The sequence below is a fragment of the Nematolebias whitei genome, chromosome 6 (genome assembly GCF_014905685.2).
Source record: "Nematolebias whitei isolate Nwh7 chromosome 6, NemWhi1, whole genome shotgun sequence".
Classification (NCBI taxonomy): domain Eukaryota; kingdom Metazoa; phylum Chordata; class Actinopteri; order Cyprinodontiformes; family Rivulidae; genus Nematolebias; species Nematolebias whitei.
In genome coordinates, this window is record NC_056503.1 from 38,287,958 (window position 1) to 38,309,819 (window position 21,862).

Sequence of the window (21,862 nt, forward strand, 5' to 3'; positions counted from 1 at the left end):
ATCCAATACTGTTCAATCCAGAGGTAATATAAAATGACTTTAGCTACAGACCTAATAGCATTAGCGCCAGAGCTTATCTAAACAACATATTAAGGACAATTAGTACACATAGTCAGAGATCCCTTTAAATCTTAAAATATATTTGTACATTTGTGAGTAGTTTGTAAATATAAGAGCAAACTAACATCAGTTTAGAGTTCAGTATGTTCTTATTGTTCCTCTATTATTCAGATTATTCAAGACTTTTTCTCTCACAGTCTTAGAGCCGTTTAAAAATTTCATTGTTAATGAGAGAATGCGGTTTTCATACAGTCATTAGGTTTTATCTCTTTGGGGAGTTGGCTTAATGCCAGAATCCATAAATTATAAAGATTTAATTACTAACGCAGTGTGTTTCCCAAAGGCAGAGCGTTTTGGACTTGGACATGCACACTGCTGGCACAAGTTTAGCCAAGTGGATCTGAACGAGACAGAAAAAGAGTCAAAAATCTGTTGTTCATCCTCAACTGCACCCAAAACCACAACTTTGTCATTTATAAAGGCAAAATGTATTCTTGAAGACAAAAAGACATTTTTAGTTGCTCTGAGCTGCACAAAATACTGATACTAGGGGGGGAGATATATCTTCCAGGAAGAAACCCTCAGCACCCTGCAGTGCATCGAGTCTATCCAGCCTCTGAAGTGATAAGAAGGAAGTTTATGGGTTTATGGGAGCTTTAAGAGAGAAAGACGTAAGGAAGAAGAAAAGACATATTTATCCTCGGTCACTGAACGACTGGGATGAGTCAGTTTTTTGCCCAAATCCCCCCCAGCTCGCTGTCCGAAGGATTTACAGCTTTGCACCGAGTGTCCATCCCCCCATGTTGGAGCTCAACACTGGTCCAACAAGAAAAGCCACTTTCTCAAAAAGTCACAGCAGCCCTCTGAGCAAACGAGCAACAAGAACTGAGTTCACCGTTTCTGCAGCCAAACTGAAGAGCCGTCGCTGCTGTTAGCATCTGCATGCTGCGAAGAGCGTTCCCACAAAATGCTATCCTGCAAAAATGTAACGTAAAAAATGAAGCCTCCTGAATTAATTTTATTGAATAAGCTGAAGATGAACTGCTAAAAGGCATTAAACACCAGCTATGTGGAAAAACGAGCTAAAAGCTAAAAGCAGCAAATGACTGGCTAAGATTAGCAAAAGGCTATCTAAAAATATCAAATTGACAGCTAAAACCAGCAAAATACTAGTTACTGCACCAAAAAGCAAGCTAAAAGTAATAAAAAGTAACCTTAAAGGTTTAAAAAGTTAGCTAAAAGCAGCAAAAAAAAAAAAAAAAAAAAAATCTGCTAAAAGCTACAAAAGACTAGATAAGAGTAGCCAAAGGCTAGCTAAAAGTATTAGATTATTAGCTAAAAGCAGCAAAAAGTAACCTAAATATAACAAAAGGTTAGTTAAATGTACCAAAATGATACATAATCTAAAAACAACAAAAAAGTTGGCTTACAGCTTAAATAGCCAAAGGCTAGCTAAAAGTAGCAAGACAGAATTAAATGTGAATGTTGAGTGTGAAATGACTGCAAGAATTTGCTGACAAGGCTGAAACTGAGTTGTTAAAGCACAATATAAACACTAAAAGAAGCAGAACACAAGCTAAAAGCTAAAAGGAGAAAAACACTAGTTAAAAAGGCAGAAGTAGCTACATGCTCACTAAAAGTGGAAGGTAGCAAAACACTAATTTAAAGCAGCAAAATGCTAACTAAAAGCACCAAAGGTGAACCGAAAATTCTGATTAAAATCTTAACATAGCTAAAAACTAAGTAAAGTTCGAAGAAGCACTAAAACACAAAAAACTAAACAAGTTTCCTGAACCTGATCTTAAAGAGAATGAGCTGAAGAGAGCTCAGTGTATTTCTATGGGAAAAATATTTGTAAATTAAATTTTTTTTTAAAAGTTTCCAAAACCATAACTTGTAGCACCCATCTCCTGAACGAGCCGAGCGTTTTAGTGGCTAAATAGCTAAAATAGACAAACTATGTGTAAGTAGTTCTATTGTAAAAATGTTGAGAAAGATTAACAAAAAAGAAAACAAAATTAAATCTGATTCAATAACAAAACTCATCTCAGTCGGTTTGAAACTGTTCTGACAGCAGAGAAGAGACAAGTGTCTTTAAATGTCCCCGTTAAGGACGCTCAGCTTGTGTGACGGGAAGCACAGAAGTGATGGTCACAAAATGAGCCAGCAGTTTGCAGAAAAGAAGAAGAAAGAACAGAAAGAAGAAAGAACAAGAAGAAGAGTCCTTTAAGCAAAATGAAACACACTCATTGTTCCAGTGTTGGAATCTGCAGGGAGATGACAATAATGACTTTTAATAACTTGGTCCCTGACAGATTTTTTTTTTTTGGGGGTGGGGGGGGGGGGGCTCTTTGCTCCAACTTGGGGTTTTTATTCTTTCCACTGCAGCAGTTTTTCCTTCCCCTCAGTACAACTCCAGCAGCAGCACTAGTACGGTCCGTTAATGACTGCGCCACCGTTGTGTCGACCCAGGGTTGTGTTTGTGCACGTTTCTGAAGGACGGTGTGCAGCGAACCTTACAGCGGGCCCTGACGGGGACAGACCACCAGGATCGGCTCATTTGCAGGCGACCGTGAGCCTGCGAGAGCCTCGGTAAATAACAATGTCTGACAGGTGTGCCGGGAGCACCTCCTTCCTCCGGGGAGTCCCTGCTATTACAGGCGCCTTCATCACTCCGGGTCCGGCGTGCAGCCCTGAACATCAGCCGTTGTTCAAACCGTCCTGTTCCACAAGCTTCGGCTGCTTCAGCTCGTTAGAGCACCTTATTATCTACGACCAACACAGACGCTTCCTTCGTGTTTCTTATCCACGTGTTGCAGTAACTGAAATACGGCAGAGCCTCTGAATCCAGCTGGTCTTTAGCACAATCTGATTAACTGCATTTAGAGGACAGCTGAAATTTATTTCCTCTTCTTGACTGGGAGTGATTTGGTGAAGTGGTTTGAATAAACGATCCTGTTTAATGGAATGAAATGCAGCCTGTAACTCTGGGTACGGACGAGTTTTACTGCCTCCGTGTTTTACGGTTATTCACCGACATAAAAAGCTCAGGTTTTGTTGCAAAGTCTTAAAGTCACGATCTGAAACAGCTGCTCTTTTAACCCGTCAACACCTGATGCAGCAGAGCAGGATGTCGGTTTCAATGCTCGGAGCGCTCCTCGGATCCTGAAGACAAAGTGTTTCTGCAGATCCCGACTTGCCTCGACTGCGATTTGCATTTTTCGGACGTGTTTTAAAACTATGTAGAACCACGTCCTTCTCCACGGGCATGAAGTCATTTGATTTGAACACATTTTTAGCATCTTTTGTCCCTGCTGATCACATTTTCAACCTTTTAAATTATTTATTTAAGGCAGCCAGTGCTTCCTGTTTAATCTTAGCTGTAACAAATTATAAAGCAAGACCGAAGGGGGAAGAGATAGTACTTTACAAAATAAAGTGTCCGTGTTCACAAATGGATCATTGAAGACGGTAGCATCATGAAAACATCTTCAGCTGCCTATCTGTGGTCGGGTCATTCTACTCATGGTAGAACATCTGTAGCAACACAGAGTATAAAAATAAAGAACCTGACCTCTGAGATGTGGTTCATTCATCTTTGAAGCTCTTAATGAAGCATTTGGATCGTTATTATTCTTGCTTATTTTAAAAGCAGAATCTTGAACGAACAGAGAATCAGACAATGTGAAAACTAACCACAACCAACAGGTCGGACCACGACAACGTCTCAGTAAATTTTATTTGACCTCGTAAATCGTTCTACAGGAGCTACAGATGATGGAGCTCCGAGGCTGAGCCCAGTCACCCTACAGGGCCTGGGATTTATTTTATTTTTACTCACACTTTATTTATACAGGTAGTCTCATTGAGTCACAAGAACTCATTTTCAAGAGAGACCTGTTTTTGGGAGCAGATGGTGGGGGTTAAGGGCCTTGCTCAGGGGCAATCTGTGACTTTCTGATCACAGGCCCATCTTCTCTAACCTCTGCACCACCACTCTCCTTAATATTGATCTTTCAGCCATGATCAAGATCAAATATGAAGATTGGAACTTTTCAGCTCAACTCTTTCTTCACCATGGCAGACCGGAGCAATGCCCTCACTCCTGCTTACAGTAGTCCCTCACTTATCATGGAGGTTACGTTCCAGACAACCCAGCGATAAGTGAAAGTCCATAAAGTAGGAACGTTATATTTATTTTAGTATTTATACACATATATTCATATATATTGCCCTTCTTGATATAGCAAGCGTTGCACCGGGTAAGAGCTCGAAGGAAAGGGTCTGACAGCAGCAGCGGGGGCGTGCTCCTGTATGGGAACCACGCTGCCCGGTCCTTAGCGTTGATCCTGTAATGGCGGCCAACAGTTGCGTAGTTCTCCCTTCCTTCAACCTGTCGAGAAGCTCCACCTTGGTAAGCACCTTTCTCTGGAGCTTGGGCAGTGGCCTGGAACCTTAGAAGGCGCAGAACGTTTGGGTGGCATCGTAGGGCTTGAAATAATTTTCACAAAAGAGCACAGACTGATGCTACGGTTACTGAGCCAATCAGTGCCCGGGATACAGAGCACAATGCTCTGGTTGGTCGCCTTCCATCAATCAGCCAATAATGTGTCATGTACAATCTCGCATTGAAAACCCGCAAAAGAGTGAGTCTGCGATAGTCGAACCTGGAAGTATCAAAGGACTACTGTATACCTGTTCCATCCTTCAACCACACGCGAGCAAAGAGACTCCCGGGTACTTCACCTCCTCTGCTTGAGGCAGAAACACCCCTTTCAGTTCTTAACCATACGACAGAAAAGTGATGCAACTTTTGTGAGTTGAGTTTACATTTTAGACAGAAATCTGCTCTGGAATGAACCCCAGCTGGACAAGACATCAGCTTGACTGATTAAAAATAAATCACTTTATGTCTACGTGTTTACTGTACGTAAGACACCAGCTACTCTGGAGTACTCTAGTCAACAAAAACCTTGCATACTCCTTAAATAAATACCAAACAGATGAATATATCAGTTTTACCTTTTGCCTCAGAACGTGGCTCTATTAAGGCTAAATACAGCATGCTAACGTGCCTTAATTTAGATCATAAAATGTTAGTTTCTACTCAAAATATGTGATGAGTTAGGGTTAGATCACTGGACACTGAACATTCCAAACTTGCAGTCAGTTTTAGCGCTCAAACAGCAGCTGAAATGACTGCAGCCTTGTTATTGCTCATGGTGTTGCCTTCAGGAGTGGTTAGAAGTGTGTCGTCTTCCTACCTTGGCATAATCTAAAGGCAGCTGATCCTCTGGACACTTGAAGACGCCCTCACTGCAACAAAGACAGAAAACTCTTGTTATTACTGTAAGCATGTGGGACAAGGTAAATACAAGAGAGTTTATGGACATCTCTGAATGAACCGTCAATAAATAAAGTGGAGTCAGATGATCAACTCTGACCTTCAGAGACCAGCAGCTCTTTCTTGATGGACTGTAAGAGCAGCGCAGCACTTCCCAGAGTTGTAGTGTTTTTTCCGACTCTCGTTTAATCTGAGAATTTCTCTGACTCATGGTGCTGATGACGTACAAAACACACACTTACATGCACAATGAAGCAGATCTGCGCGCTCCTGACTTTAATGACATTTGCTCTTTCATCCTCTCCCCTTCCGAAGATATTTTCAGCACAGTTTTGCGTTACTGAGGCAGAAGAAATCTCAGTCTGCTGATTCACGATACACAAACAGTTCTGGACTCTCTGGTTTAATATTTTCTTGTGGAATGTTCGGAGTTGCATTGCAGCTTACATGAAGTGTTTCTTTCAACACGGCCAATAAAAGAGCTGCTTTTCACGCCTGAGGCACGTTTCATAAAAATAAACTATTTGATGATTCGATGCTGGAAGAGTGAGAGAAGTTTCTGTTCTTTCATTAAAGCCTAAAGTATCACATGGATTATTGCTTCACCACAGCCCCCCTGTGCAGTTTCAATGGCGCCACAGAGGAGAAACAGACCTCATCGGCCTGTTTAGGAGCCAAATGAGCAGTATCACAACTCATCAGGGCATCCATCAGTCTGTTTTCTTGCTGCGCCGCTGTCATTTGAACAACTCTTCTAAAACTACAACCCTGATGTCAATGTGCGGTACACCGATGTCCCCCGTCAGTGGTGGTTACATAGATTGGTAGCCACCATTGACGAACACCCCAATCATTTGAGGAAACTACTTTTTCTTAAGCAACATAAAACCAGAAACTATAGTTTCCTCAAATAATAGGGGTGGCCGGTAGGAATGCACGATATATACGGTAAACGGTAGAAACGATAGACATTTAGCCTATGATAGAGATTCTACCGGCTAACCGCAGTAATGCTGTGTCTGATGTAAAATCAGAGTTGTCAGATTTAATCGTTACTTTTTTGAGTTAAAAACTGTGCGTTAAGTGGTGTTAAAGTATTTTCTTCAAGAGCTAAATAGCGAAGCAACAAGCTAACTACGGCTGGCTTGCCGTAGTGTTACCGTATTCGGATGCATGCTCAAAACGCTGTGTTCCGTCGAAAGTTAGTTTTTTTTTTTCCGTCAAAACTTAAAAGTAAGGGTTGGTCAGCTTTAGAGAAACCTGCTCTCTGATCTGTGAAAAGAACACTGCGTTGTGTGATTTTACTGCAAGACCCTCTGGTCAAAGCCACAGAGGAAACTGGTCGCCATTTTGTGTCAGCTCTCCTTAAAGCGGAAGGCGACGCCCACTAGAGGGTTGAAGTGTTTTCAGTGTAAAATGCTGCTACGTTGCTGTTCATTTCTGAAGTGAGAATACTGGAAACTGTTAAGAATTAACAACATGTTCTTTTGTTTAAAACATATGGCCAAAACTACATTTCATATCTTTTGCACTACAAGAAAGAAGCCTAATACTTGATTTGTTTATTATTTAAAAACTCTCTGGACCTAGTAGTGAAACTTTTGTAATTGAGATTATTTTGTGGTATAGCAGTTTTCAAAAAAATGATGGCAAAAGGACACCCTAAGCTTTTTTTAAAATTCCTATTGCAAGTTTTATACCAAAAACATATCGTGTTATATATCGTTATCGCCACCCTTCACAATACATATCGTGATATGAATTTTATGCCATATAGCACATCCCTAGTGGCCAGTTTACATACATAGTGGATATCTTGGATGTTGACATGGCAGCCCAATTTTCAAAAGTGACTTTTCTGAAGCCTAGAAGCAGCCACGCCCCAAAATGGAAGTCAGTACCTCCCTTAGTTTTCAAGTTATGCTCACAAGACGAACGGATAGATGGGGATGGACACATGGACGATGTTTCCAATTCGCGTTTTCGCTCCACGACGGGAGAGAACAACAATCAGAGCTGATCTGCTTTAAAGAATTGAAGCTTCCAGCTGCAAATCGAACATCCCAACACTCAAAGTTTGCCTCAAATAAATGAGGCAATCAGCAGCTTTTCTCATGAGACGTTAGCGGTGTTCTGGGTTGTCTAATATTTAAAGGTTTAATCCGACTTCCTGTGCAAAGAAACCCCTCCTAACCTGCATTGTCCTTAAATTATACTTTAGCTAATTAAGAGACAGCGCCGTGCAAACAGGAGGTTGGCCTTTCAGAGCTTTAATTTGGTTGACTGCGTCACCTGACTGCAGCTCCCAGAGGAACGGGGAACATGTGACCGAACGGGAGGACATGTGCACTTCACACCGTCTGCCCAGCTGGGAAACGAGCCGATCTGGAGGGTGGAGGAGGGAGGTTAATGCACAACAAAACAGCAGTAATTCTTCTCCATTAGGGTTACTGTGTCAGCAGGGAGCTGCAGACCAATTAACAAACCACAACGGGCTGCAGAACAGGGTCAATCGATTCGGAGCTGGGAGAGTCCAGTCAGCATCTCGTGTGTGAAATCTTTTACAGCGCTCGTTGTCGTCGTCACTAAAGGAACCGCTACAGAAAGAGCGCTGCCTGTCCCGTGACTGAATACAAAGCGACAGGGTCTCCCGCTCTGGACGGGGGACAGCCCGAGGCCCCCGTCCAGCCAAGGGTCCCGCATCTGAGAGGCAGACAGGCGAAAAGAGCCTCGTCACAAACTGTCAGGATGATTTCTCCTCCAGCTCCTGCACACACTTGTGTCGCCGCGCCTCACTGACAGCACATTAGGACTGAATGCTCGAGCTCACGGTCACGACTTCGGTTCACTTCAGATTATTTCCGCTGACTAATAATAATTCCTCAACCCATTCTGCACTTTCTATTAGGAGCAGACTATAACATAACAGCTATTTTGACTTAAAGTAGTAGGATGAGCTTGTGGACTCATTGAATGCTGGTAAGAAATCTTTGCCACCGTTCACAGTTTGGTCAACGAGCATCCGGGTAGAAATTCATCAATGTTTCAGTGCTGTGGTGGGACGTCACAGGGGAGCAGCTTAAGGCTGGACTACATACAGTATAAAACAATCACCTCATTAAAATTTAATCCCCTCCTTCTGTCCGTTCAGCTGCTCCACTGCAGAAACAAGCGAGTACGTTCAAGTGGCCAAAAGTCAGAGCCAGACAGCATGTCAACATGTAGAGAACATCCTCCCCTTGCAGACGCAACAAACCCCTCAAGCTCAATCTCATTGGTACAGATTGGGGGGATGTGTCTCCCCACACACACACACACTGACAGCGCCGGCCTGCAGGTTCACACATACAGGCCATGTTGCCGACGACCCTCCCAACAAACCAGGACCCCAGAGTAACCTTGAAAGCAGCTCTATCGACTAACAGAGACTCCTAAACAAACCGTTGTGTTTGCCAGAGCGGCAGGTGCGACTGAAGGGACGCACAGAGCAAACTGAATCAAAAGAGCTGCAGACAGCGCCAGACCGTTAACAGGCTGAAGAACACACTCCTGTCACTGACGCGTCGGGAGCCTCGACTGAACTGCCCACTCGTCTCCCACAGGAGCTCAATGCCAGCTTTTATCTTCAGCCCCGCGCTAAACCTGCCCGTCTTTTCAAGGATTAACTTTTTATTTTTTTATTTTAACAAACAAATCCCTAAACTCTACCTTCCCGAAACCAAACTCGGTCTGCTCCGGAAGCTGAAGTGTACGACTTCTTTTTATTTTCTTTCTCTTCTCGAATGCATCTGGTTCGAGTGTGAAGTCTGAATTTCCTTCATGCGATCCTCTCGTTCTGTAGAATAAAACTCGTCTTCTGCCTCGTCTGCAACAACTCAGTTTATTTACAGAGCGCCAAGTCACAACACAAGTTATCTCAGAACAAAAACATTCACATACATTATAAATACCAGTTGACAAGTTATCTATCTAAGATAATAATAAGAGTGCGTCTTCATTTCGTCGCAGTCTCTCACTGTTCATCAGTGCTATTTAATATTTATTAATAACATGTAGACTACATTCACACTGCAGGAAAAAGTGACCCGAATCTGAATCTTTTGCTCACTTTGAGACTCACAGAAAACTTTATGACATATTTAACATGACAAGTCAAATATTTTCCTAATCTGACTCAGGCCTTTTTCTTTTGTGGTACCTAATCAGATGCATATGCAATATTTTTCAGACATAGCAGTCTGAATGGTTATGTTGCATCGCATCCAACTTTAAGGCAGGGCTATGTGGATCAATCCAGACATATGAAAGCACGAATGCCAACATAATGCAGTATAAAACTTAGAACTCGGCGCATCTTTAGCTACAGAACAGAAGTCCAGTTGCTTCGTCTCTATTTAAAACACTCTAGATTTGTTATGTCCTGGACGACTGAGAATCTACACCAACAGTTGATAATATCAGAGGCATACCACCGTGTTACATCGCCTCAGTTCTAGCATGATGGGATTGATACTGGAGTTTATTTTTTTCCTGTTCTACAAGTGCAATTCTATAGGAAGCGGCAAGATCAAATGCAAAAAACTGGACAAAACGAAGCGTAGCAGATAATAACGTCGACGTCACGATTGATGCACACATGCTAACATGTGCAGCATCCATATTTACTTCTGTAAACACAACACGCTGCGTTGGTGGCGTTGCATCTTCTTCCGCGCAGGCGTGTCGCTTCAAGGCCGTAGAACGTTCACACCGGAGTCCAATGGCAGCTGCAACTAAATTTTAACGTGAACGACTGCGCAAATATATTATCTCTAAGCATTATAACCTGCAGTGCGAGTGTAGTCTTAGATGAGCCCAACTACTTAGCAAACTGCTGATTTGAAGCTACGATTTCCCCCAACTTTCAAACTATTTTTTTTAATAATAATAATCTTCATACAAATATCCAACTGTAAGTACTTTTAATATTTTTATACATTAATACTAAAAAATGCTAAATGTCTACTGTTGAAGATAGATTCACTTGTCACTGATCCCATATCTTCCAGTTCTCCTCTACAACGTGACGCCAGAACAGCAGATAAAGTGCCTGAGCTCCATCCGAACACCGTGTGCACAGCATGTTCTTCACTGGTATCAGTGTGGACGTCGAGAGGACAAATAAGTCGTGTGACAGACAGCGCCGAGCTGACTGTTTCTCCAAAGATTTAACGGTTCATTCTTCTGTTTTTGCAGCTGTCAAACCAACCGCTCTTTGTTTTAATTCCTTCCAAATAAAAATAGAAGCGCTTCTGTCAGGCGTTTCTGCTGCAAGCGCTGAAAATAGCTCACATAAAACGTTTAAACTGACATCTGCACAACGCAAGTTCGTTGCAGTTTTGTTAACAGAACAGCCCAAAGGTGTCCTGGTAGCCCCCAGAAACTGACCTACTTATTTCCACCCACTATTGTGCCGACGGACGGAGCTCAGTGAAAACGGCTTCCTGTGACAGGCAGCAGGAGCTGCTCTACTCCTCATCCTCATGACAAAGAGTAGGAGTAACAGCAGTGAGGGTGGGAGGTGTTTCTACCTGTGGAACCGGATACGCTTCGCCCACGGCAGATTTAGCCCTAATTTATCTGAAAAAGGGAGGAGCGGTGTCTACTTCCACGGTGTGCGATGACACATCTGGTGGAACGAGGACTTGTGTGTTTGGCGTCAGCACTGAGTGACGCTGTCAGAACTTCTTGTGCGGGACTTAATGTCTACACAATAAGCTGTCTACACCTGAGGTTTTCTGGAGATTATGTCGAGTATAAACTCGACTTTGTTTGTTGTGTAAAGCCCAACAGGAAGTCAAAGTCATCCTGTGAGTGTTGGGTAACTTTAGGCTGTCGCCCAAAGTTAAAAAGGAAAAACTAAAATAGTTAATCTTCCAAATACAGAAGGAATGCATCAGATTTGATTCAAAATGGAGTATCGACGAGCAGTCAGCGTGCTTCCCATCTAAAACAGCTCAAAATAAACATTTTTAGTAACGTATTTTTAAGATTATAAGGCGCACTTAAAATCCTTTAATTTTCTCAAAAATTGACAGTGAGCCTTATAACCAGGTGAGCGTTATGTATGAATTCTGGTTGTGCTTACTGACTTTGAACCGATTTTATGTTACAACTGAACAATGTTGAGAGTTATTGTGAATGAGTTGAATAAAGTTCGACTTATCTGACTGTTTTGTTTCACTTAATGCGCCTTATAGTCCGAAAAATACAGTAGTCATGAAAAGGGCACGTTGTGGATTGAGCTTGTTGCACCCCTGAGCCAGGACAAATGGTAGTCACAGAGCTGAGTTGGTGAGTATGTGTGAAGCGGTGGTGCAGCGATGAAACTCTGTCGTTGTTTATGTCAGCTTTGTTCAACCAGGTATGAACTGCTTAAATGTCTACCGTGTGTCCAACGTCTGATGTTTAACGTAAAAAAAAAGGCAACAAAGCATCTCGTTAAACGTGACTTTAGTAAAAACAATCAACAGTAAATCTGCTAACGTAAAGCACTTTTGTCTAATTTTCTCTTCGTTGGGAGACAGAAAAGATCTTGCGCACCTTCTTAAGTAAATTTCCATCAAAACTTATTTAAAAAAAGTAAATACTCTAACCTTGTGATTACAGATTAGATACTGACTGCTCATACGTATTCCACAGAACCACACTCCAAAACCAACATTTTATCATTTACGTCACGGTTTCATTTGTCTCATGCAAAAAGGTAAAACGCTCAAACAGCCATTGTTATTTGAGAAGCTGAGAAAGTCGACGAGTTGGAGCCGGCGGCTGCAGATCAGAACATGTCTGGTTAACTTCAAAAACTTTCTTTGACAACAAAACAAACAAAAAAAAGAGCGGATATCTTGCAGAACGACTTCCTTACGTATCACCAAACAGTTGTTCCACACAGAGCAAAGCATCTAAACCAGTTAATGGGTGCAAATTCTAAGGTCAAACTTCTACGTGACTTTTTGTTTGTTTGTTGTTGTTTTAGCACAGGGTATATATCATTTTGTTGCTTTATAGAGGAAAAATCTGGCAGTTTTAACTGATCTTATTTCACCAAACAGGTGATGTGACGAAGTTTAGCAGATTGACAACAAACTGTACAAAAGTTATAGTTTCCATATAATATTAACAACTTGCAATATGTTCTTAATTTGATGCAAAGAGAGGATATTAATTATTTTTAATGCAGTTCTACAGTCTACAAATACGTAAGGGGTCTGAGCTGCGTGTAGAAGGAGCATCACTGTCCAGAATTTGACACCTGCTAAATTCTTCCTGCCGTCCTCAAACGGCCTCCGACAGCCGTTTCATAAAGAGGAACAATAGCCAACAGTCTGCAGGTCATGCTCATCAGCGATAAATCACACGCGACTCTGAAAAGACAGGCGGAAAATTAAACCGCTCGTTGCATACATTCATGTGGTTCAAACATCTGTAGCAGGTGAACCTCTCCGTGCTTCGTTTCCTTATTGAGGAGAAGGACGACTATTTTTGTCGTATTGCTTTGGCAAAGAGAAAAAAAGATGATGCAAGTGGAAGAAAGGCACTACGAGCAGCGTGTGTTTGTGTGTGGGTGGATGTCTGGCCTCTTTCCCTGGCTTCGCCTCCCGCACCCCATGGAACGCTCGCAGAGACCGAGCGTGGACCAAGATAGAAAAAAATACACATTAAAGGGAGGATTTTACTACAAGCAGCAGCGTCGCTGCCAACGAAAACAGAATAAAAGGCATTTTGGATTTTGATGCTGTACTTTTTTTTTTTGTTGCTGTTGCTTTTGTGCCAACATGGAGACAATACTCTGACCCCACAAACGCTGTGGAGCAGAACACCTGGGGACATCGCTGCTTATGCCGTCATCTCTTATGTAATATTCATTTCTGTGTGCGGGTCACCTAACTGTGTGGACGTTTGTGAGCTAAAGCCATCCGCAAGCTAGTTCGGAGAGTTTCAGGTGGATTTTATTTCCAAAAAGAAAAGCTTGTAGTAGCTAGATAAAGTTTTATAGTACGGATCAACTCTTAAATTTTCAGACAATAATAGTTCTATGGCTTACATAACGTTAAAAATACCAGAAGGATGCATTATGTAAAGACCTAAAGACCTTATTCCTGGAAAGATAAAGTAGAAAACACGCAACATTGCGCCATTCCTCATGGGGTCACATTTACAAGCTATATGTATTTTTATCAGGTTTATTCTCACAACAAGTCCACATTTCCTGGATCAAATTAACCTCCTTCAAGAGGTGAAGTCAGTCCGTTTGGATTTATGAGCGATTAGGAAGCATGAGTCATAATATTTCCATAAAGGCAGCTTAGACATACGGTTATAAAAGCAAACTGTAGATAATAAAAAGCCACCTGCTTGAAGGCTGGATTCAGAAGTAAAATAAAAAATGAGAGAGGAAGGAAGGATGGGTGAATACGAGGGGTCAGAGAGGAGGAGGAGAAGCCATCTGCAAGCTGAAGGGAAGCCTGCGTGTTGCTATAATCCACTCTTAAGTGTGAGTGGAGGGTAGGCAGAGCTTACAACTAGTTATAATCCCCCGGCGCTGTCGTCCTCCATCAGCATGATTGGACTGTGACATGGAGTCCATATCAGCGTGGGCATGTTTATACTAGGAAGGGCTAATCCAGAGCTTCGGTCGGCTCCGGGTTAACTTTATGAATTTATAGGTATCATCTACTAAAGGTTTCCTCTTAAGTCACAGCTGGCGTTTTATAAAATCAAAGTCCGTTAAACATTTGGGTGAATATGAGTGTCTCATACTGCTGGGATCTACAAAGCTGGCAACAGCAGCAGCTCGTGAGCTTAACTCTGCTTTAAGGAACCCCAATTATATTAATAAGACCTTCATTTAACCAGGTTAGTCGGTTCGTACAAGTTCTTACGGTCTGGCTGTTACGCAAGACTTCTGTTGCAAAATCATTGCAGTGGATTCTCGTAGCGTGGCATTAAACGAATGGATGATTCATGCGCGTTGTTATCGTACAGCAGCTCCTTGAAGAGGCAGCAGCCCCGTCTTGTACGTTGTATTGTTGGTACTTTACGAGCAAGTTGTGCTTAAAGCAAAGGGACTTGGTGGATGTATATACCTTCAAGGCCCTGCAACACTAAAACTATTGTCCAACACGTTGGCATCCTCTACAGATGGAACAAAAACAAATCAACTGGAAGCCTCTTTTGGACAAATATGCTAATGAGTTCAACAAATATAAATAACCTTTGAATAACCTATTTATAATTTATAGCTTATACACAACTTACACAAGTTTATGTCAGTGGTTTTGACTAATGCAGAGTTTATGATCAACACTAGTGTAACATGTTGAACTAATGCAGTGCACGTTGGAGCGTGTTGCAACAATCATGCAACATCAGATATAAAAAGGGCAGCTCTCTGCACCCTGTCAGTAATTTTGCATTGACCAACATGTCTCGGAGAAATCAACCCAATCTGTGATGAAGGAAGCTGCAGCAGGATCCTCCATCTCCGTGGTGATAGTTGTGGACCTCTACACCTCATGGATCCAGCAGGTTTTGAGATGCTCATCATTTGTAGCTTAAAACACTGGCAAGACCTGCCAGCTGTAAGTTTTAAACATGTTCAGTAAGGTCGTCAGCTACCAAACTTGCCGCCGTATAAGTTGCATCATTCCAAAAATGTCTAATAAAGTGGGAAAAAACAAATACGTTACTTCGCCGTATAAGTTGCATGTATTATGCGGCACCGCTGACGCGTCGTGTTTGTTACGAGTCACCGCTGACAACCTGGAAATGTGGGCTGGTGTTGTGCCAAAAATCGATTGGCTGCCAAATGGTGGCTGCAGGAGCGTGCACGGGAGGACTTTAACAAGAATTTAACAAGATTAGCACTTAAAAACAATTATTTGTTTGCTCGAAATTATAGTGAAGGTGTGTCTCAGTTTAACTTTTCCTTAATAAATACACTTTGACAGTAAAATCAGCTGCATTTTGCCTGGGCGGTGCGGAGAAAGGCAGGAGTGAGACGAAGGTGGCTTTGTATGGCAAGCCAAGTGTTTCATTAATAGCCACTCTTACCTATTAATGAGACTTTGCTTGCCATATTAGTCGAGGGCCCTCTAGTGGCTGAAAATAGTAGTGTTCAATATTTTCCATGTCAGAATGAATGAAATCGTCAGATCTCAGGCAAAAATTGAGTTATAAAGATGAGAAAAAACAAATGCGTCGCTTCGCTGTATAAGTCGCAGGTCAAGCTAATTTATGCAAAAAACTGCGACTTATACGGTGAAAAGGTGTAGGTTGTGGAAACTTCTGATAAGTTAGAAGTCAGTTGCTAATTGGTTGATATAAGTTGCTTGTACACTTCACAACTGCCCAACTGGTTTCTGACGTACGTCAACTTATGAGTAACTTACATGTAATGTGTGAGAACTTGTGCATAACTTACCTGGAACATACTTGTAGCTTATCTTATCAGCAGCACATTGGTATGCGCTGAAAACTTTGTGCAGGTACCGAATTCTAGGCTGGCATTGGAAAGCAACAACTGAAGCCATTGTATATCAGCGTTCTTGCAACTTATTGAAAACTTACAGCAGCTTGTTTGACTCTTATTTCTCACACATTAACATTTCACTGAAGCTGTATGTCACTGTGTGACAACCTCTTTAGCCTCAAAAGTATCAACTTTACAATCGTTCCCACTCATTTTTAAGATTTTTTTTTTTTTGGTCAGCTCTGATTAAAATGTTAGACAACAACCAGCATGACACAAAACTAAGAAACAACCTAATATCTGTTTAAAAGTTAAAAGTCACAGTTTTCAGATGGCTTTTGTACAACTAAAGCAGCAAAAGTAATAAAATCTTTTAGGGCGTTCTGTCTTCATTTACTGCTGCTGATCTGGGTGGAGGGCTGACAAGAGTCCCAACGGTTGATCGAGGAGATGAGCTCATGCCTGCATGAGTGCGAACACCTACACCCACGAAGAACACGGCGAAAATGCGAGACCACCACAACGGAGGCGCCCATGCAAACGAGGGCCCACATTTCACACATGAAAGGAAGAGGAAGCTTCTAAAGAGATCCTTTACGTCTGATCTGGTTCAAGAGTGGTTTGTGGAGGACTTCATTTATAAATCAATGAAAGTCCTGTTTTACCACGCCACACACGTGAGAAGGACCTGCTGGTCTGTGGAAAAGTGCTAAAAGCTGCCGTCAAGGTTGTGTTAGGTGTGAAACATCCCACTCTCCGTTTTACTACTCACTTTCACACAAAAATGAGGATTCAAACGCAGCAAAAGATCAAAACAGTTGTGCTATTCGGCAACAAATGGAAGCACTTAACTGCTTTAAAAGGAGGGTTTTTTTTTCCCATGCACGTGTAAATTTTGGCTGTTTTACATCACAGATGGCTGGTCTAATTTTAGCTTCACGTCAGAAGGCAGGTTTCTGCTTGAAAGAACTATCGAAGCGGCAGTGGCTGGATTCGAGGTGCTACACTAAGCTGGTGAACGCCTGCCATGAAATGGGAGGATCTGAGATTGCCAAAGAATAGCATGGCTCGTTGAAAGGAGAGATGCTCGCCAACTGTTTGCATATGGCAGCACCAGACACAGTCACTCGTTTTTCCTTTGAGCAGCTTTAATGAATCAGCCACCGGAGTCACAATCCTCGAGATGCACAGCGTGAAATCACAGCACTAATGTAAATTAGGTGTGAAAGCAGAAACGTGCTTCCAGCTTTTGTACGAGTTGTCTGTCGAAGCAAGAAAGAATGGACGCCGTGCATTTTTAATCAGTGTGATGTCTGCGGTGACAAAATGCATTAAAGAATAATGCTCGCTAACAAACAGAGGATCAATTTAAAGAGATTTCTTAAGCTGCATTGTTTTATATACAATGCTTTTCACGACCACAAGCCTTAAAAATGAATACATGTAGGAAAAATCATTGTTTTAGGTAAACCCATCGTCATTGTCTCTTTATAAGTCTTGAGTTAACGATTAGCTTAGGCTAAACACTAGGAACACGAGCTGCTAGTTTTAAATAAAGATAAATTGGTGATACTAATACATTTTTATAAATACTGTTATTTTTTTTATCAAGATATACTAATCAAGCTAAAGAAATTATTCAAGAATCTTTTAAATCGCTTTTAAAAACTATCAGACTAAAACTAAAATTAAATGTTTAGCTTGGCTTCGTTTCAAAGGGACTTTTATAACATCCCTAATGCTTTCTATCAGACCACCTTTTATTCATTTAATCCTTACAGCACCTTTAAAACAAAACTAGCTTTGCTTTTACTAAGACAAATAAAAATAATATGCTGTTATATTTAGTCAGAAACTAAGTAACGCTAGCAACAGCAATTGTTAGCTTGACTCAGCTTAAAATCTGCCTTTTATTTGGCTCTAATGCTTCCTAACAAACCACATAATAAATTTTAATTCAATCTTTACTAGTTTTCATACAAAGCCAGGCTAGCCCTTAACACCTGTCTTTATTTAGATAAATATCATTGCGTCTTTATTAGGCTACAGTTAGCCTTTAGCTTAGCCTAGCACATAGCTTGACAACATGGAAGCTCAAAAGTTGTGATGTCAGATTAAATTTGTTTAAGTTGCACACTATATGTATTGTTTTAGGCCAGAGTACAACAACAAGTCTTCTTTTTGCTGATTTGTTAAATTAGCATACCTAAATCTGTCAAATAAATAAAAGCTACCAGAAAACTGCAAACAGGAGGAAGCTGCTACTTCGCATTAGTTTAAAATCTGCTTATTAACGCCTCTAATGCCTACAAGCTAAACACCTAATAAGTCGTTTGTTTAATCCACACAAAAGCTTCAGAACAAAGCCGGGCTAATGATAAATATCTGCTTTTATTAAACAAAGTCGCAAACTGTGTTAGCTTCGTATTTAGCCAAATTGGTATTGATATTCTTGTCAAATCATATCTCCTCTAAACACGTGGCACAAATCTTATTACCATTCTTTATGGTCAGAACATCTGACAGATGGTTAACAGTGTTAAGGAGGTTAAGACCCAGTAAATCCAGGGATAAACCTTTTCTTTTATAATAAACATTCAGTTTTGACATACTTGGCCTGATTAGTTGGGATACTCGATGCAGAAACATTTCGTTACATCAAAATGGATTAAGTTAGGATTAAAGTATCATGATAGATCCTGTTCAAGCGTCAATGTGTTGCAGTCTAGAAATAGACACCAATCAGCCAAGTTTTAAGTTTTATTTTTTTTGCGATTCAACACCACAAAATGTTTTGAAATCCCACGAAGGATGTTTTTTTCATAATTAGATCACCAATAAAATTTGAAAAAAATGAACACTTTTGTGTTTCAATATGAACTTCCATCCATCCATTACCTTTCTTTTTCAGGTCACTGGTGCCCATAACCCAGCAGTCACTGTGCCAGAGGCGGGGGGACAACCTGGACAGGTCGCAAGTCCATCACAGGGACATATAGAGACAAATGAGTCAACCATTCACGCGCTCACTCACACCTAGAGACAATTTAGTTACCAATCAGCCTAACATGCATGTGTTTGGTCTGTGGGAGGAAACTGGAGTACCTGGAGAAAACCCACGCATGCACAGAGAGAACATTCATACTCCACCCAGAAAGGCCCAATTCTCGCCGAGAGGCAACAGCTCTACCAACTGCACCACTGTGCCGCCCTTTCAATAAGTGACTTCCTTTTTGTCCAGTCCTGTGGAAGATGAGAAATCTCCTGAGATTTGTAAGCTAGTGCTAATGGCACATCATTCCTGTGAACCGATGTCCTCTTGAGCTTTCTACGGTTTATTTTATGAGCTTTAAAACCACCAAGATTAGTTTCGCCCACCCCAGAGGCCAACAGGGACAGATCAATTTTAAAGAGAATTTATTTTGGGCCTGGCCAACAGAGGTGTGACGTTAATCAAAGGCCACTTAGAGCTCAAGTTTTACAATGTAGCAGCATCTATAGACACATGAGCTAATGGTAGCAAAATAAAGGAGGATGAGCAGCTGGTCTCGGCATAAATCACGTTTTACTGCAACGCAACGAAGAGGTCTCTCTCCTTGCCAAAGCCCAGCACAAAGAAGACTGCTGTGTATCCAAAGAGCATCTCTCACCATCCTTTAATTAAGCTGCTGCTTTACTGACTGACAAAAGAACAACACGTTGTCTTCAGTCAGACTAAAATACAGTGACGGTTCACGTTAGGTCCTGAAAACAGACGATCCACAGACACTTCACAGCAGCTTTGTTTACATCGACATGTTTTCAGAAAGCTGCCGCAGAGGGTTAGCGATGCAGGCAACATTTTTTACATCATTTAGGTCAAGAAATTAACCACAGTTCATCCTGAGCACCGACAGGAATCTAAAGTCAAACCAAAGATTTTGATTGGTTTTATCAAAACAACAAATAAGTTTGCAGCTCAGAAGAGTTTTGTTCAAGACCCAAATGTACAACTTGTATATACGACTTCAAATTTGAGTTATCACAGCGTTAAAGGTATAAATGTTGTTTTGCCCAAGAGTTGATTTATAACAGGAGTCAGTGAGACACGAAAAGACACTCAGTACAAATTGTTAGCTTGTGTAGGCAGGCAGTATATTTGGTTAAAATGAGATAAGTCGTCCCTCGATACTTCGCGGTTCGACTTTCGCAAACTCGTGGGTTTTCAACACAAGATTGTACACGACACACGATTGGCGATGGGGAAAGACAGACCCCGCCCCGTCCCCTCCTTTCTCATTCTCTGCTGTGACAGACAGCCTCAGAAAGAGAAAGGAGGAACGGGAGGGGTCTGTCTTATACCTGAACGAGCCGCACTCAACCACACGCATCCACTCTCGCTCTCTTTTTAAACGGAGTCACTCTTTTTTTCCACCTAAGCATTTTCTCCGGTATTCCATATTTGTTCATCTGCGCACCCTCCTTTCTCTTTCTGAAGCTGTCTGTCACAGCAGAGAAGGAGAAAGGAGGGGGTGGGGTCTGTCTTTCCCCATCGTGTCCCAGAGACATAGAAAAGGCGGGCGCGCAACAGACAGCCTCTGAAAAAGGAAGGAGGGGGTGGGGTGTCTGTCTTATACCAGAGTGAGCCACATGAGAGGCATGGATTGTTTATTTAAAATAATCAAGCACGTCCCGAGCCGCTATGGCCAGCCCGCCCCCGGGGCTCAGTAACAGTAGTATCAGTGCTCTTTTAAAGCGTTTAGAGAGTTTAGAACATTGTAAGAGTGTGGGAAGGGTTAATAAAACCTTAACAAATATATAAATACTAAAATAAATATAACATCCCTACTTTGCAGAATTTCACCTGGAACGTAACCCCCACGATAAGTGAGGGACTACAATATTTTCTTACCCATAATAAGTGCAAGCAAAGTATTTGAGAAGTACCTGAAAGTAAAAGTTTAAAGGAGCAACATGAGATTAAATAGTTGAAGAAAATGACTGAAGCTGAAAAGCCAAAGTGGCTCACACATTCGAGAGGACACACCTGAACATCAACTCCAAAAATGTATTTAAGAAGTTTCAACTCTTAAGTTAAAGTTGTGTTTTTGAAGTGCATTTAATGCAGACTTCTTTAGACACGTGACGTGTGCTCATTTTCATGTTTAAACTTTATGATGGAGAAAAAGAAAAAAGATTTCAGCACCTCAGTGAGATGTTTGTTCAGCTCAGGTAACAGAAACTGTTCATGAGCTCACACAGTAAAACTAAAGCCACACTTTTATTCCGACCTGCCGTGTGTGTGAGAAGGCAGCAGTGAGTTAATCATCATCAAGTCGTATGAGTGGGAGAGTTATTTGCTCCAATCAAAGCAGAACACCTTTGGAAAAATGAGAAAACTTCCCCATCTATCGTAGTAAATGTAGACAAAGTTTAACCCTACAGGAATATTTAGTCTTACAGTAGTTTTCACAGGTCGACACGACGACTCTTAACGCTGGTAAAACCGTCCGAACAAGTGTTGGATCACAAGGATTTCTGGAAGTTTACGAAAAAAAAACACAACAAGGTGTAGACTCGAGGCGGCAGAGCTTCCCCAGTCGGCGAGTGGCCCGCCTCGCTGTGATTCAGCGTTTTATCGCAGCGTCAGGATCAGCTGTGAGTCTGACGGGTCGTGAGTCACTCAGGTTCCTCTCAGGCCTGAAAACAGGAAACTTTCCCGTCCCATCGCCGCTTGAACCTTTCTCCTGGTTACGACACAGCAGTGTTGCGTAAAGCCGAACTTCCATCTGATTTGAACTGCGAGTGCAAAAGCTTCTCTTCCCTGATTTGTCAGGGAGGTAAACCAGGTCTGCGAGGAGTTGCACGTCGCTGGAGGCGACACGTTTGTGTCCATGGTAACCGGGAGGGAAGGTGAACACACACAGATCCATGGACTGATTCAGGAAATACAAACAAGCCCTGCT

At 41.8% G+C, this 21,862-nt stretch overlaps 1 protein-coding gene across 1 annotated transcript in view; it reads right to left on the reverse strand.

The window, feature by feature from the left end:
• The window catches only part of traf4a (tnf receptor-associated factor 4a), a 41,857-nt gene that overhangs the window by 4,238 nt on the left and 15,757 nt on the right, over positions 1 to 21,862 (reverse strand). The window contains exon 2 of the mRNA XM_037677589.1: positions 5,325 to 5,376. Coding sequence (XP_037533517.1) covers positions 5,325 to 5,376 — 52 coding nt within the window. The remainder of the gene's footprint in view (positions 1 to 5,324; positions 5,377 to 21,862) is intronic.